We start from the raw sequence: 17,656 nt of genomic DNA, 5'->3' as shown, positions 1-17,656 counted from the left end.
TAATTGCGTGCCTATTTACCAGTTGCTTCCTAGATTTATAATAATTCTGTTTGCAACATATTACCAATAATTTGGAATTCAGTTTTCCTATCAAATAATCATTGTGTCATAAAACTCTATAACTAGCACTTATTTTATATTTGATAACACAGTATGAAATAAATTATTACAGAATACTAATGCAAAATATTTTTTTAAAGCTTTACTCAAGAGTCAGTGTAATCCGGATTAGAAACAATAAATGTGAGCTAATGGTTTGGGAGGCGTCCTTGGAGGCTTTGTTCCCCTGGCTAATAGGAGGCAAAGATTTCTGAATTTGCTTGAGTGTTTCACTAAGTAACCATTAAAACAAGCATGCAAACTACGATATTCTCATAAAACTGGCATTAAAATGTGACCTCTCAAATTCATTAGAGCTTAAAGGAAGCTTTTTTATCATTATGTATAAATGCAGTAACTGTAGTAATTATATTTATGGCAGTTCTGAGGCCTTTGCTACCCAGCATGAAGATATAGGTTGCAGTCTGTGTAGCTTGAGCAACTGAATTTACTAAAAATCAGAATCACTCGGTGGATGCTGCCTGTTTTTGACAGATGACTGTATATATCTATAACTAGTCTCACTATAAGCAAATTTTTAAAACATTCCAGTCACCAACACAGTAGCCCTTTTGTTCACAGCTGCTGCTTTTTTTTTTTTTAAGAAATATATAGTTATGTGCCCTGCATTTATCCTAAAGTAGGTGTTGTTTATAAATGAACTGCAGAAGTGAACATTTTGCAGAAAAGTAAAAGACAGACAGTTGGCTGTGTGTAGACGGGCATTTCTTCATTTGCAGATGACTCACCAGAAAGAGACTGAAATTTTCATCACATCTTGTCATTCTCCTGTCACAATTTCAAACACGTCTTTTTTTCTTTCCAAAGGCAAAAGTTTATATGATTGCAGCAGGGGTCATAGGAAGTGTGTATCTTCTTGGAATCGTCATTCTTTTTCTCGGAGTAAAGGAAAAAGATGGTAAGATATATTTAAGTATGCCTAGATTTAATCATAAATATTTTGCACTCATCTCTGAAAAAAAGGATTGTTATTTTACGTGTTCTGCTCCTCTTAGATCCTTATGCCTTACATTCAGACAGAGCAATTCCTTTTTGTAAGGGACTTGGACTCACCATGAAGCACGGTCCATATGTGAAACTTACGGCTTCGTTTCTTCTCATCTCCACAGCAGTTCAGGTAACTTCAGACTCTCTATGTCTGTGTGTTGGCCTCAGTCCTGTGCCAGCATGGGGGAGTCTGTGGCAGCTGAAATGCAAATAACCTTTGACTGGAGATGCTGATCGAGGGGGTGGTGCTTTCCCCTCCAAACCAGTAGGGAACCAGAGTCCCTTTTTGGTGCCTGGGGTCCTGTGCAGCTGGAGATGGTTCTTTCAAACAAAAAGCAAAAGTCCTGACCATCTAAAGATGACTTTTTTTTTTTTTCCCCATGAAAGGTGAGGAACTAGTCCTAGTGACCCAGATTAGGTCATTATATGTTATCTATCTACAGTCTCCTGTGGTTTCAGTTGCTTAGAGAATGCTTTTTCCTCTTCTCTCTGTTCTTCTCTATAGCGTGTGCCGCTTCAAACCATTGCCCCTTTCCTTTGCATAGGTGACCGTTCTCAGATAGCAGCTGAACTGGTTCTTATGGAGCCTTTTATGATGGAAGGCATTAGGTCAGAGTAAGAAGATGTTCAGAGGCAGGAGGTCTCACCTGTCTCAAAGCTACATAGAGCTCATTTTCAAATGAGGACCTGCAGTCGAATGTGGCTCTCGCAAAAAGATGCAGTATGTCCTCCCATAGAGAGAAGCTGCAGAAAAACTTCAAGCCACTCAGTAAGGAACCCTTACTCCTCATAGTCCAGCAGTCTCTTTGAAGCTTGATTTTTGAGCTACGTTCAACTCAGTAAATACGTTATTTTAATGTGAACCTGTACACATCTGTTGAATTTGGTTTGATTTTGAAAAGCAAATAATATTCACATTTTTGTCAACAGACTCTTAGACACATGAGCCATTGGTCAAGCAAATATCATGGCAGAGGGCAAGAATGGGGCATGTAAGAGAGCAGTGCTGTGTTCACCAGCAGTCCTGGTCAATTAGTAAGTTCCTTGGAAGGGCTGCTTAGAAGACCGTTTGCCAAAGAAGCACCAAAGTTTCCTGTTGGCCTGGATTTGGGCACAGTTAGTAGCCTATCCTTTACAGCATCTGTCAGTCCTTGCCGGAAGGCCCAAGGGTGAGAAACAATAGCAGAAGCATTTCTGCTCGCATCTGAGAGCTGTAGGCACTGTGAGCAGCAGCAGGGACAGGGAGAAGATGAAAGACAAAAGGTCCCTTACGGTCCCGGCCCTTCCAGCATCCATTCAGTCAGTAAGGATACAGATGGTAGCTGACAGCACCCGGAGAGGAAAAGATCTTCTGTCAGTCCATATCTCTTTATTTTTCCATTTGTACAAACTGAAGGGAAGGTGTGAGATGAGGCAGCAGCTGGAACCTGTATTGCTCCGGTTCAGGCAGTATGAGCAACCCTCGCTCTCGTGATTCAAGGGAGAAACACTGACCTCAGTGAGTGAATTACTGGTGAACTGGTGAGAAAAGGCATGGGCAGGTAAAGATGCATTTGCCATAGCCCCAGAGTGTGATATTCTACATCTAAGTTGAAGGCAGAGTAAACGGGGACATAAGCTGGGGAAGGCTTTGGTGGCAGTGGAAAGGGGATGTAACTTTTATCCTAATTTGTATACAGATGATTTGCCACTTACAATCTACAAGCAAACAAAGGAGCAAGAGTTGATCATCCTGCTGTGGCATGAGTATTAAATCCTCCTCTGTCATTCTACTTCTGTTGGAGCTGGGCCTGAACCATATTCTGGTGTCCAGAACCCCCCTGAGTTCTGCGGAACCATGGTGGCAGTGGCTTCACCTGTCGTTATAACACAGGGCAGCTTGATCCTCCCATACAACAAGTACTAAGACTTACGGAGATATCTGACCCAAAGCTACACTCCTTAGCCAAGTTGTACAGAAACCCAGCGGTTAGCTGCTCTACTACAGGGAGTTGGCATGAGCATAACTGCAGCTGAAGAGTAACTTGTTTCAAGGTCAGAGCTTCTGGTGAAAGATTTACAGCATTGCTATGGGAAAGGAAGGGCAATTTCTTGCAGCAGTCTGCAGCTGTAGCTGTGACAACGACACAAGGCAATTGCAACACAGGGAATAAAGACTTTAGACAGAATCCTCTCTTAAGGCAGTTCCTGTTTTGGTTGTTTTTATCCTGTATTAGACGTGTGGTTTACCTCTTGCTTGCGCCAGTATTATTGGCATGTTACTCCAGTGAGAGCAGGAGAGTTATGGCTTCTTTAAATTGCTGTAAAAGGGAAGAATCAGACTCTCAAATGCTACATTTAACAAATCGGTAAACAGCTATGTTTGGCTTGCATGGAGTGTGACATCATTTATGTCTTATTTAATTTTCCTTTCTTTTTTTGGTGGTCACCAAATGTCTTCAATTCAACAGCTGGAGCAGAGCAACTTTGTCCTTTTCTGCACTCATGCTGCTGATCTTCGCAATCACTTCCAGTATTTGGTGGTGACCATCTTGGTGAGTTGCGCTTCTCTCCCATGTGATATCCCATCTGATAGCTGGTTCTCACTGGTTTTTGGCACAAAATAACAGAAGGCAAGAAGAGTTCTGTGTCTAGACAGAGTTGTTAAAAAGCTACACCATCTTTTGCATTGCCTGTTTGAAATAAAGCTGTTGTTCCTTACTATACTTCTAAAAAATTAATGCTTTGGAGCTTTTAATTAATTCCTTGCTGTTTTTACCTTTAAGTCACTTTCTGCTTCTATAAAGGGCAAAAACTGCTGCCAGAAAGGAGGTCTAGAATTTTAGCTCCTTTTTCCCTTTCCTCAGTCTGGTATGCTGAAAATTAAACAATTTTAATTTGTGTATTTGTACACATGAGCCTTCTGGGCTAGGCAGCTTGCGAGGATAAATATTTAAAATATCCAGAGATATGAAGATTCCCCTCTAGAGCAAATAGCAGTGTGATAAAAGGATTCTTTTACAGAACCTTTTCTCTTGACATGCAGAGGTAGAATTCTGCTTGCTTAGGTGATATTTATGCCTCAGTTACACACTGCTCCTGTACTGCATGATTTTCTTTATGATTACAAGTAGTATTAGTTGAAAACTGTCATTTTCATCCTTCTGACCAAATTCCTTTTAACACAAGTAGAACATTTAATGTGGCATAATTACTGGGATGTGCATGTACCGCAGTTTTGAAATATTTTGTATAGAATTTGTCTACCATATCCCACGCTGCAGCAGTCATTTTCAGGGCAGCTGTTGCATGTTTCCAACCCGTTTGGCACAGACACTTTATGGAGCCATCTTAGGAGAACTTCATTTCCACTTCTTGGGTCCCAGCCTCCCACCGTTCCTTTCCCTTTTTGATTTTTCCTTTCTCACATTATAAGACAGAACTTTTCCAATGATTAAAACCAAAACGTTAGAGAGCGAGGTATTACTGTTGAGTATCTGTCATGGTTTAACCCCAGCCAGCAACTGAGCACCACACAGCTACTCGCTCCCTCCCTCCCTGCCACCTTCCAGTGACCTGGGTGGGAGAATGGAAAAAGAAGTAAAACTCTTGGGTTGAGATAAAGACAGTTTAGTAGGACAGCAAAGGAAGAGGACAAAAAAAGAGAAAAGAATATACAAAATGAATGATGTACAATGCTCACCACCCGATGATTGATACTTGGCCCCCTGGTGATTGATACTCGGCCCCCTGGTGATTGATACTCAGCCCATCCCCAAGCAGCATTATCCCTGGCCAGTTTCTTCAAAAATATGTACTGGACATGACATCATATGGTATAGAATATCCCTTCAGCCACTTTGGGTCAGCTGTCCCGGCCGTGTCCCCTCCCAGCTTCCTGAGTACCTGGTACAGTATGAGAAGCTGAAAAGTCCTTGGCTACTTAGCAACAACTACAACATCAGTGTATTACCGTCATTGTTCTCCCTCTAAATCCAAAAAACAGCACTATAACAGCTACTAGGAAGAAAATTAACTCTATCCCAGCCAAAACCAGGACAGTATCTTAAAGCTCTGCAAGTAATGGACACCAAGAAGAGAGACAAGAGACAGTAAAGTCAGTAAATAGTGGAATGAGATGACATTTGAATTTAGGTCAATCGTAAGGCTGCCATTAGCAGCAGTACTTCAGGGCAATGGTACTATGTTGCCTGGAGTTGTTAACGTTGACTGTAAGCAACTATTTCTCTTAGAGGTTGTTCCTAAGAATAAACATGCAGAATGGGTTATGTACTCTAAGTGTATTTTAACATAAGTGTATTTTATGCTTCAGCTTTCTTCCTGTATGATGTGATAGAGCTTAATTCACATAACGTTTGTCAAGTTCAGATAATGAGACAAAAGGCATTAGCACATATTATGACTGTTTGCAATATGTTTAAACTTTAATGACTGTATCACATATAGCTTTAACTGCTGTGGGTTACACTAGGAAAAGGAAATTTTAAGACACTGCTTTCTGATAATCGACTGTGGAAAACCCGCTCATGGATAGCTTTTGTTTGTAATATGTAACAGTGAATTTTTAAAAGTCACTCAAAGGATGAAGAGAAACAGGAATCTGCGAGTTCACCTTCCTTTCAGACTGTAATGTACTAGACAAAAAGATTTCTGTGAGCTCTACAGCTGTAGAAGACAGTGACAGTAAGATACAGATACGTTTTTTGTCAATTGTAGGTATCGGCAGCTGTGAGCATTCCCTTCTGGCAGAAGTTTCTGCAGCGATTTGGCAAGAAGTGTGCAGCATGTGGGATTTCGGTAAGCAAATCCTTTGAGAAAAAAATTTGTGCTCACTTCATTTGACAACTGGAGCTGCTTCAGGAGCTCTTTCAAGTGCTTATAACCTCAAGCTACATGAAATTTTCTCAGTTTCAGAGTTTGTTTTAAATCGCTATACCGAATTTCAGAGAGATTCCAAGTTTCCAAGAGAAACTTCTGAGAAATGGGTTGATGCTGAAGGGAGGTCCCAGTTTATTTAAGAATCTGCACCAGCTCTGAATTTTACAGCTCTCAGACGTGAACCCCAATGAGATTTTATAAATTCAGGTCTGTTTTGCCTCAGATTGACAAGTTATCTGCTGTACAAGGCTTGTTTTGTCTTTGTGCTGAGTTGAACACATCTGTGATTCAGCCACGGAGGAGGAAGCAGGAGTCTGTCACTCATCCTTCTCTGGAAACATAAAAAGGCAGAGGTGCCCATATCCCTCTGAACAGAGACAGACAGTTATTAGTGAAGTAAAGAAATAGGTGACCTACCTGAGAAAAGAAGCCTAGTTTAACTTTGACACAGCTCTGCAAAGCCAGCTCAGCAAGCCTGCCCTCATCCCTGATGGATTATTTTAAGTCCTTCACTTAGTGCAGACAGCAGCAATTTTCTGTCATCATCCTTAGTGAGTCATTGTACAGGACTGTTCCTCCCTATTTTTCCCCTGTTTACCTTCAATTACTTATGAAAGAGGAAAGAAAAATTGTCTGCCTTGTGCACAACAAAGCATGAGGACTTGGAAAATTCAGCCTGAAGCTATATGTCAAAATCTGAACAAAGCTGAAAAGTTTAGATCTGGTGAGAATTGTTGAATATAATTGAACAGTTATAATTTTGGGAATTAAAATCTGTGTGTTGGAATGACTTCCAAAGAATGAGAACTTTAAAACCCAAGTTCCAAATAAGCTTTTTACCACTTGAGCAAAGGGAATTGCCAAAAGCAGTATTGGACCATTGACTGGACCAGGGAATGCAGATTTTCTCCTCAGGAAATCTCCTCCTCTGTCTACATGGCTAAGAAAACTGCTTTCTTCAACCAGCTTGGCTCTATAAATTTAGTTTAATATGACTGGAAAGCCTGTCAACACCTCCGTAAACATGGTTTAACTTAATTTTACAGTTGAGTTGCTTGACTGTATTATGGTCTAAGTGGGGGCTGGATTGAAAAAAAAGCCACCTCTCTATTTCACCTTGTAGACATTTCTCAAGGGACTCGGTGTGTGCTCAGTGATGGATTTTGTGTCTGGCAGTGCCTCCCAGGGGCTTGCTATGCTACCACCCTGTGTGATCTGTACAGCTAATCTGTTCTCTCGCACTGTGAAATGAAATTGCATCATTCAAGGTTCCTGTATTTGTCACTGGGGAACGTTCTTCTGGAAGGGAAAGAGACAGGGGAGAAAACGAGTTTTTTTCCAAAACCTTACTCAGGTTCAGGGTGAAGATGTCATTTGAAATTCAGTTTCCTGGGAAAAAAAAAAAAAGTCATACTGCTCCAGACTAATTTTTGCTGTTGAAGTGGTTCTACATCAAAGAGACCCCTGAAAGAATATAGAAGGCAGTGTAGGTAGATAAGCAACAAGAATCTTGGCTCTGTTCCGCTGATATTGCTCCCTTTTTACTCATTGCCCCACAAGAGACGATCAACAGTCTAAGTCCTGATGAAGTATCTAAACTTCGTAGAAGTTTATAGCTTAGACTTTCTGGAAATACGGGGTCATACCCAAGCAGGATCCTTGAGAGTGTTCTTCCCATGACCAGGTTGGTGCACAGGCTAGAAATTATTATATTTACCTCTGTTTCCATGTGCTACATTCATTTGTATTGTCTGATCTGCCCTCACAGGGCAAACACTGAATTTACAATCAGTAAATCTCTCAGCTGGTGACTGAGGATGAAGTTGTCATAAGAAGTTTTAAGAATTGTGGCAACTTGCTGATTCATGGTTTTGGCAAGGTGTCTAAAAGGGGAAGATTGCTTTCTCTCACAACACTAATTTCCATCTTGGCCAATAATACCTTTTGGCTGTGGGTTTTGGAGGATTTAGTATAAAAAATTTAAAAATAATCCAAAAATGCCCTTAATCTTTTCAACTCCCCACATATACGCAGTTTTTGTCTGCTGTCTATCAGAGCTGTGCATCATGGAGACATGTCCTTGGATGAATCCTGGCTATGCAGCCGCTTTTCCACCCTCCCATCCCCATTTCCACTCACATCCTGGCTGCACCTTTTCCCGATTTGTCCTTCAGAAGGTGCTTTTGCACAGGCCGGTACTACCTGCAGCATCCCAGCAGGGTCGCCTTCCATGGTGCTGTCAGGGAATGGATGGAAGACACACGATAACTGCAGGATATGGTTTATGGCTCAAAGGAGAGCAGCCCTGTGACTAGGGAGCAGGGTGCCAATAACAGAATATTTGTTTTATAAGACGGAAAGGAGATGCATTAGCTGTTTATTGCAGCAGGAACGCTGCCCCCGTGATTGCACCACCATTGCATGAGTGAGACTTCAGGGCATCGAAGCCTCAGTCCTGCGGGTTGTGCTTCTCTTTCAGCAGAAAATTACATTTACAATGATTATTATTATCGATCTAGGATTTTGTTTGAGTGCTTCGGTTTCTGAGTGAGTGCCCCATGTGGAGCATAAGGCAGTCATAAAATTGCTCACAGGCAACATAAAATCTTGTATTGCTGGAGTGCTCTCTTGTGGTGAAATAACGATTTTGCTAGCACATTGGGCTAATGCAAGGATTATCTGTCTGTGCTGGGGACTTGCAGTCAGGAAAGGTTATTTTCTGCCTCCTTAGGTTAGGAGCAAATGCTTTAGATGGGAAACGCATTTAAAGCGTAAACATAATGGATTAGACTCCAGGACTCCCAGAATCACTTATCATACAGAACTGTAAATAGCAGTGCTTAGGGGAATCACTCTCTGTGAAAGCTCTTCTCATACCCCCAACTCTCAGGCTGCAAGTACAGAGGATTGAAACACTTAATGTTAAACTAATCCCCCATCATTAAAATGCCCTGTAGATAAGTCCCTGATTCTGGATTCTACATGTGCTGTGCCCATGGTTCACAGGCGTGGGAGATGGAGCATGTGATGGGTAGGGAGCAGCTGGGCTGTGTGCATCCAATCAGCATTTAAAATAGGGGATTTTCAGTCCTGTAAGCCCATTGCCTCAAGTTGAAGCTGGGGGAATCTGGTGGGTTTAGGTACTGCCAGAAAACAAATCCTGAGCATCCCAAATTAGTTGCGTTTTGAGAGTAGACTTAGTGACTCCTGCAATGTCATGAGTGTATCTGTCTGTGTGGGGTGGGAGTAAACCACACTGCTTTCCTCGTTTTAGTTATTGCTGAGTACCTAGATTGCTTTAAAACAGCCATTGGAAATGAAGGTGTAAGCAAACTCTTCTTCAAAACTCAAGATGACCTGTGACATGGGATATTTACAATTCAAAATGACCATTGAACCCCCACCCCTCCCCTTGAAATGCAGTGTGATGATGTTTCAAGGCTTTGTTTCTAATAGTAAATTAAATAGTTCACTGGCCTAGAACAGAAATGGGTGTTTGGTCATCTCTTACTAAATTGGCAGAAAAATCTTAGCACAAGCTGATCAGCAATCTCTCAGAAAATATCTGGGCACAGTTTGGGACCTAGCCCACTTAAGGGCTCTTCACAAAACGTATTTATGTGGCCACACTTCTTTTGGAGTCTGTGAATGTTTAGGAGTATGGATGTGGCCAGGGTCTGCCAGTTGGCCTCATGACTGATAAATAGGCTCTTGGGACTGTTTAATTTACCAGTGCAGTCATAGCCCTAATACTGCTCACAGAGAACGCCCTGCCGTGACTTCTCTGATTTTTCTCTGATTCCTCCATGTGTGTGGGCTGGTTTTGGCTGGAATACAACTCATTTTTTCCGTTGAAGCTAGTAGGGGACTACCATTTGGATTTGTGCTGAAAACAGTGCTGATAAAACAGGGATGTTTTAGTTATTGCTGAGTGGTGCTTACACAAGGCCTTTTTGGCTCCTCACCCCACCCCACCAGTGAGCAGGTTGGAGGTGCACAAGAACCTGGGAGGGAACACAGCTGGGACAGCTGACCTCAAGTGACCAAAGGGACATTCCATACCATATGACGTCATGCTCAGCATATAAAGCTGGAGGAAGAAGAAGAAGTGGAGGGGGGAATGTTTGGAGTGATGGCATTTGCCTTCCCAAGTAACCATTACATGCGATGGAGCCCGGCTGTCCTAGAGATGGCTGAACACCCACCTGCCCGTGGGAAGGAGTGAATGAACTCCTTGTTTTGCTTTGTTTTCACATGCAGCTTTCACTTTACCTAATTAACTGTTTCTATCTCAACCCATGACTCTTTTCACTTTTACCCTTCCAATTCTCTCCCCCATCCCACCCGAGGAGAGTGAGAGAGTGGCTGTGTGAGGCTTAGTTGCCAGCTGGGATTAAACCACAACAATAAGTAAATACAGATGGGCTCAGGGCTCTTTGGAAATGCCATTTCATCAAAATATTGAAGTGTTAGGCATTACTCTGTGTGAACTGTTTCATAACATAATCTTATATTTTGAAGGGATCAATCTGTATACCGTTGAGTACTGCATACTGTAAGTTAGATGTACTGTTTTTCTTCTTCCTCAGTGGATGATTCCTTTTGCAGTCATGCTGGTGACCATTCCAAACTTGATCCTGGCTTACTTGGTGGCCTTCGTCTCTGGTCTGAGCATTGCTGCATCTCTTCTGTTGCCATGGTAGGAGAATTTTACATTTGAGGCGGGGAAGGGGTATATGGCTACGTTACATGTATATACTACTGCATGGAATTTGCTCTGGAAGAAGCAGAATTTGGCAAGAGTCACTTTTAAGAATCTTTTTTTGCTTTTATAATAGAGGCTATTTGCAGTGGCTTGACTTTGGTTGCCTTGTTGTTCACAGATTATGTCTACTGTAATTGTAGCTGCTCTTTGTATATAAGAGTATGCAGATGAAACAATAATCTAAGTAGCTATAGAACCTGTGAGAACAGTAAATCAGTTGCTTAGGTTTGCTTTCAAACAACTACAGGAATAGTGAAGTTGGATAAATCAATTAATGCTGAGCAATTAAGAACGTAGCAGAGGAAACGTAAGCCAAGTTACTTACCCCTGCTTGAACAGTCCTCTGTTATAGATCAAGTAACACAAGGATATGATTAAAAGAAACTGAGAATTCACGGTCTTTTGCTCTTGAGGACCAAAAATGTGGGGGGGAAAAACTGCTCAAGGATGAGACATTTCCTCTCCAGAGAGAATAATTAGAAGTCAGGTCAAATTGACCAGAATACAAGACTCTTGCTGAGAGAGCTGTTTTGCATTACTCATTTGTACAATACCCTGAAAACTCCAAGAGATCGTGGAAACATAGTTTGAAATAAGCTGTCAGACTGTGTAAACTTTTCTGCACAGAGGGTGAGAAGCCATTTTTTCCAACAGTAAATCAGGACTTATATTAGAAATATAAGGTCACTTCACAATTGACATTTGAGCAGCGTCCATTCTGATTCCTCATTACCAAATTCAGCCTCTTTGAAGTAAAGAGAAAATAGGCCTCATTGGTTTCTGAAAATTTTGTTGGCTTGTCAAAAGAGTTACTTCGGAGTGAAACTATTCAGAGTCCCTTGAAATCTTAAGAAATGTGTTCTTTTGTTGCACTCTTGTAATATCACAACTTCTGATTGGAATGACAGTCAGTCTGAAGAATTCTGTCACCTCCCAGTAAGTTTTTCAGCTGGTTTTCTACTTTGCAATATGTGGCCATGTGTTTCTTACATGGATTTTTGCCCTCCTGTCCAGCAGTAGGACTTCTTGAACTAGATTCTTTCATGTGCATGACTACCTCAGCCAGATATTAAAAAGGGAGAAGGGGTGTGCTCTTTCAGTAAATCTGGACTTTGAGAAGAGATTTTGGCTTGAGTTTCTCTTTTATCTCGCTCATCTCTAGGTCAATGCTGCCTGATGTTGTTGATAACTTCCGCCTGCAGAATCCTCATGGAAAAGGACACGAAACCATTTTCTATTCTTCTTATGTTTTCTTTACCAAGATGTCAGCGGGAATTGGCTTAGGAATTTCTGCAGCAGGCCTGGAGTAAGTAACACTGCATTTCCACTTAATGGATCTACTCTGAAAGAATTCTGAGGTTACTTCACCTTTACCCTGTGGAGTTAAAGGTCAGAAAGGCCTGAATTCCTTTAGATTTTCCTCTTTCCAAATTACTCATGTAAATTTTAGTGGCTTATATGAGTAAAGAACTAAACATAAAAGCTCTGCAGATAAAGGTTCCCCACAAGTGATATTTTGCTTTGTGCATTCTCTGTTACATCTGGGCTGGACTATGTATACAAGCTTCTAAATCTTTACATGGACTGGAGAGCTTTCAGGGGTGTGTAGTGGCCCATTCAGCATGAAAGGATCACTGATTCCCGCATGGTTTTAGGGAGCTGGACACTGATCAGAGTCAGGAACAGTGTCTGTCTCACAGCTCTGCCCATCAACTAGACCATGTAACTACTCCTACATTTATCCAGTCCTAAAATTACATTCAGCCCTTTGAAGGCAACCACGAGGCTGATGTGGCCCCCAGTGTAAATGAGTTTGACAGCCCTGGCTTAGACCATGGCAGTTTGGTAGATGCTTTGTGTTCACCTTCCACTTTTGCCTTGTCTGTTCCGACTAGGATCAGGCTGAAAAAGTGTTCGGCCACCTCCTGTCCTGCTTTTATACATGACCTGGCAGAAAGGACCTTGGACTCTCGCTGCTACAGCACGCAGCACCCAAAAAACACTTAGAAGGAAACTTGTCTGAAACTCTATTTTGCCCCTGGCTCGAAGTTAGGTTTTAGTAACCAGAATGTTTTGCTTCAGGGCCTTCAGCCTAAACTTAAATAGCAGGCAATGCTTGGCTGAACATTTTGGGCTTCAGAATTTTAGATGCTCACTGCTAACACCCTCAAACAAATCACTGTTCACCAACTAGCCCATTTTCAATTGCATTCCAGTTAGGTGCAAGCAGTTTGCCAAGGCAGATGTTTGTGGGAGAACACGGAGTGATGCCAAATGAGCTGTAGCTTTCATAGGTGCATGTTCAGAGAAAAATTAACTCATTCCACAAACTGGGAATGGGAATTTGGTTATATCAGCAGTTGTGGGACTGCATGGAAGCCCTGAATCAATGAACTGTAAGTGCGTACCTAACTCTAAGCACTTGAGAAAATTTGTCTATCTTGACAAGAGTGCTTAAGTGTGTGTTTAAATTAAAGTTAATTATTGCTGTTGAAATTGGTCAGATTACTTGCATACTTTTAAAGAAGAGCCTAAATACTTTGCTGAATGTTAATAGGAAGCACATTAACAGATTGTTTTCCTTACATGGGATTCCGTGCTCCTCTTAGTAATTAAATGTTACATAATAATAATGAGAAAATACAGAGGTAACACAGTTACCTGAAATAGAGCACAAAGATGAGATTTGAAAAATGAGATTTGAAACATTTAATGAAGGGAAGGAAAAAGAGAGGTGTAGGAAAAAACTGAAGAACAGCTTTAGAGTGTTGGGGGAAAAGAGTGACCCAAGAAGAGGCCTTCAGATGAACAACTGCCTTTTCGCTTTGGACTTACACCCACCACTGCTATTTCCATTTATTCAGGTTTACCGGATACAAACCAGGGATATGCAGACAATCCAACGATGTGATCCTCGCACTGAAAATCCTCATCGGAGCGGTCCCTGCTGTCCTCATCCTTGCAGGTTTATTTATACTTCTTTTCTATCCGATCACCGAAGAAAGTCGGAGAGAAACAAAGCTTGCGCTTGAAGAGCTAAGGTAGGTTTGAACTGGCAGCAAGCAGCAACAACATCACTGCAGCAGCTCTTAGTCATACTGGGCAAAAATTATTAGCTACAAATATAGACGCCTTACAACAAAACAAAACAACACTCTATTATTTGAATTATTAACTGAATGATACCATGACATGCTCCAGTATTTTACTTTTGTAGTGTAGCACTACCTGCTTAGAGGACCATTTATCAGATAGATTGGCTGCTACATTTTACTTTATCTCTGGAGTGGTGCACAAAGCACTCTTGTGGTGCAGTGTTTCAAGCCAGAAATTAAGAATATTCTACGTAGAATAAATTTCTGGAGAAAATGCGAATAGTTACAATTTACTTGTATATAGAAGAAAAAGGGATTCTTGACTGCATTCTTGATGTTTATGGCATATAAGAAACATCCAAACCATTTAGAGGCGTAGGCAGGAAAGATGGTGGGAGGAAAAGAAAAGACAGCTTTGAGCTGTTCTTTCCCCTTTTACCCTGTCACTCTCCTTCTTCCCCTCCCACTCCAAAGAAAATCTTGCCTAGCTCGAAATCACCCACCTCTGTCAAATGAAGCCTTGGTATACTGAGGACATACATAAAAACCAGTCTTAATCTATCAGATTCGTGGATTAAATATCAAAATATGTTGTTACTCTGCCTTATTTTTATTATCCCAAATTACTGGAGTTGGAAACTGATTTCCATGCTAAGAGATCAACTCCAGGACCTACACATGGGTGTCTGGGACCCATTCGTCACCCCAAGGTATCTCAGATACCTGGACAGGGTTGGCAGATGGGACACAGGTCTCCCAGGTACCAGCTGCTTTCTTGAGTGGCAGCTGCAGATTGGAGGGGGCAGACTGAACGATCTGGAATGGAACTGGTCTCTCTGTACTTTAGTCCCTGCCCTTAACAACTACACCGTGCTGGTGGTTCTCAGTTGTTTGAGATTGCTAAACTGTAGCTTGATTAGTCAGCAATAAAAGCCAAAAATCTGTTCATGCATCATTCGTTCTGCTTTTAACAGAAGGAGCCATCAAAGCACAGAGAACCTGGATGACCACAAAGAGGACACCTCGGTCTGAAAGCTCCGAATACAATGATTTTCCAAATACAGGCTCACATCACATGCGCAAACTCTGCGAGAGTCCCCTGGGTTTTTTCTCTGCTCACATTTTGTCAAAAAGGATAAAGGAAGATTCTGACACAGTCAGTCATGAAATCAGGAGAGGGCACCACCATGCAAAATATATATCTAACTCCATGCACGGTGCTAAAAAAGATATTACAAATGTTCAGGAATGTAAGCTATTGAAGGCTTGGGGGTTTTGTTTGTTTGTTTTTCAACGACTAACAGAAAGCAGTGATCTCATTGCAATAAGAGATTCTATGGACTTGTAGGTCAAGGGAAAAAAAGTGTAAATGTGATGCACAACCCAAATTTTAACTCATGTGATGTATTTCACCCTTAGAGACTGGGGTGGATTTTGAACATAATCTCTATCTATATGCTAGTGTGTTTGGAAAGCACTTGGGAATCCTGAAGTGTACTATATCAAGTTAGAGTTTACTTTGTTTTGAAATGAAGCAATTCACTGATGCAGGCCTGTTTTGAGGATTTTCTCACAAAGAGTTTTTCTGAAAGAGATTTTGATGTAATTAAACTTTATAGATTTTATATGAAACAGAACCTTACATTTCCCTTGACTGGAGTTCCTTGCTTCTGAGACCTGTAAACCGATCTTTGTTAGAGGTGAGTACTTCACATTTTCAAAAGCAACATCTCTACTCAGGATACCTCAAATCAGTGGTCTCTTCCAAAGATTAGACTACGTCATTCATATTTCTGTAAATTTTGGCCTTCAAGTAACCATGATACTCACCGATTTCTCACGTGATGTAGGCCCTGCCTCACAAACCACCATGGCGTGACTGTTAATCTCAGCTTGCCCACTGTGTTTTATAGTAATGAGGCTGCACCTGACTTTTAAATTGTGCTTTTATTCAGTCAGGGATGTCATCATGCTTTAGATACATTAACTGAAGCCTCATTTCTACTATAGACTCACACTGCTGAACGCGTTTTGTAGAGGAAAGCCACACCTACCCTCAGGCACTTGCTGGAGCACTTAAGTTCAGACCCAGTCATTCTAGGCTCCTGCAGTCAGTGGAGACACAGACATCTCCAGAGGCTGACCCCAAGCTTAAACTAAAATGACTGGAATCTGAAGATGGATCTAAATCTGGAGGGGAGAGGGATGAATCCAAGGGCTGAAGGCTTGTTTGCCTTGAAGAAATTAGCACAATGCAAGACAAGGCACGGATTTCCAGCCCGCTGCCTTCGCTGTGTGAAGGTGCAGGAGGGTGTCTCTGGTTGGCACCAGAAGTGTCTATGGAGGACGAGCTGGCCCAGGTCTGGGCACACTTGCAGTCGGTGTCCCTGGAGGCAAGTGATCACCAGTCCTTTCCTGAGGGTGCAACTGGGAACTGACTCAGAGTGCTGGGACTGGAAACTGGGGAAGCTCTTACACTGTGCAGTAAAACCAGCGCATCTACTGAGAGCCTCATTAAGTTTAATACTGAAACCTTTTCAGGCAAGTTTGAAGTCTAAGGCCTAACAAACTGTCTTAATTCAGCAAAACGCTTAATCATGAGTGAACTTTTAAGGGTGTATTTTGAGTGTGTGTGGGTAAGAGTTAACTATGTTTAAGACTTCTGTTGAATTGACATCTAAGGCTGGGGTTCGGTGTTCTTTTTGTTTTGATTCTTGGACAAATCAAGATTTATATGCCTGGGGCATATGTGTTTACAACAATAAAAACCATAAGCCTGTTTACAGTTTTGAGTCTGATGGAATATGAAACAGCAGATATACTGCACTTTGAAGTTAGGTAAGTTATGTAGTAATATCACATAGCTCCAAAACATCATAGAAAACAGCTCTGGTGGTTTGATTTATTCTGTGATATTTGTGTATTTCTGAATAGTCATCTTTAAAAACAACCAGAAGTCCCAGTAAAAGCTGTTAATGTTTTTTAATGGGTTATGTTTTCAGCTGCCATAAATCTGTAGCTACAAGGCAGTGGATCTGTGTCAGCTTACATAAGCCAAATACTTAGCCCAGTGATAAAAGGGTTGCAGAAACTGCTGGCTGTGGTTGATTGGAGTAATTTGAATGTGGCTTAAGATATTGTTTCTAGATCAGTTGTGCAGTTGCCTTTAGATTGCACAACACCCAATATGAATTCAGTCTCTTGCAAGGTAAACTTAGTTGATTATAAACTGTTTTCCTCTTCCCCAGAGAGACAATGTGGTATTTATCTAGCAGAGATGCACTCAGTCCTCACTTTGCATATGGTAGCAGTAATGGGAAGTGCAAAAATAAAATAGAAAGCTCCCATAGATTGAATGCAGCAGAGTATTTTTGTATTTTGAAAAACTCGATTACTTTATTTGATTATCAGAATTGTACTTTTAAAAAATAAAATTAATGTATTTTTCTAAAATAAAAAGAATGGAAGAGTAAGTGCAGGGTAAGATTTTTTTTTTTTTTTTTTTTTTTTTAGGGCTTAGTGTTGGTGCTGTAAAATGAATGAACTTTGTATGTCTCCTTGTCAGTTTTAAATGAGGTGTGTGCCTTATGTATGTTCAGAACATGTGACTGAAAGAAGCAGATTCTTATATTGACAGGCATTCAGATTAAATGCTAATCTCATGTCAACCTCCTGCCTTGCACTGATTGGCAGTAACAAGGGCCAGGTTCAATCCCCGGGGGCTCTCGTCCAGGTAATACCCAAATACAGTTTTAAGAATGTGGGAGATTGGATTAAACCAGCTGGGTGCCTCATGGGCAGCACGCAAGCA

The 17,656-nt window shown here is 41.3% G+C and overlaps 1 protein-coding gene across 1 annotated transcript in view; it reads left to right on the top strand.

The window, feature by feature from the left end:
* Positions 1 to 14,877, top strand: part of MFSD2B (MFSD2 lysolipid transporter B, sphingolipid) — a 38,611-nt gene extending 23,734 nt beyond the window's left edge. Inside the window, exons 7-14 of the mRNA XM_065632100.1 lie at positions 928 to 1,018; positions 1,116 to 1,237; positions 3,558 to 3,641; positions 5,824 to 5,904; positions 10,575 to 10,684; positions 11,913 to 12,056; positions 13,615 to 13,791; positions 14,820 to 14,877. Coding sequence (XP_065488172.1) covers positions 928 to 1,018; positions 1,116 to 1,237; positions 3,558 to 3,641; positions 5,824 to 5,904; positions 10,575 to 10,684; positions 11,913 to 12,056; positions 13,615 to 13,791; positions 14,820 to 14,877 — 867 coding nt within the window. The remainder of the gene's footprint in view (positions 1 to 927; positions 1,019 to 1,115; positions 1,238 to 3,557; positions 3,642 to 5,823; positions 5,905 to 10,574; positions 10,685 to 11,912; positions 12,057 to 13,614; positions 13,792 to 14,819) is intronic.
* Positions 14,878 to 17,656: the final 2,779 nt, after the last annotated feature.

The sequence above is a fragment of the Caloenas nicobarica genome, chromosome 3, assembly GCF_036013445.1.
Source record: "Caloenas nicobarica isolate bCalNic1 chromosome 3, bCalNic1.hap1, whole genome shotgun sequence".
Lineage (NCBI taxonomy): Eukaryota > Metazoa > Chordata > Aves > Columbiformes > Columbidae > Caloenas > Caloenas nicobarica.
This window is presented reverse-complemented; position numbering and strand designations above follow the sequence as displayed.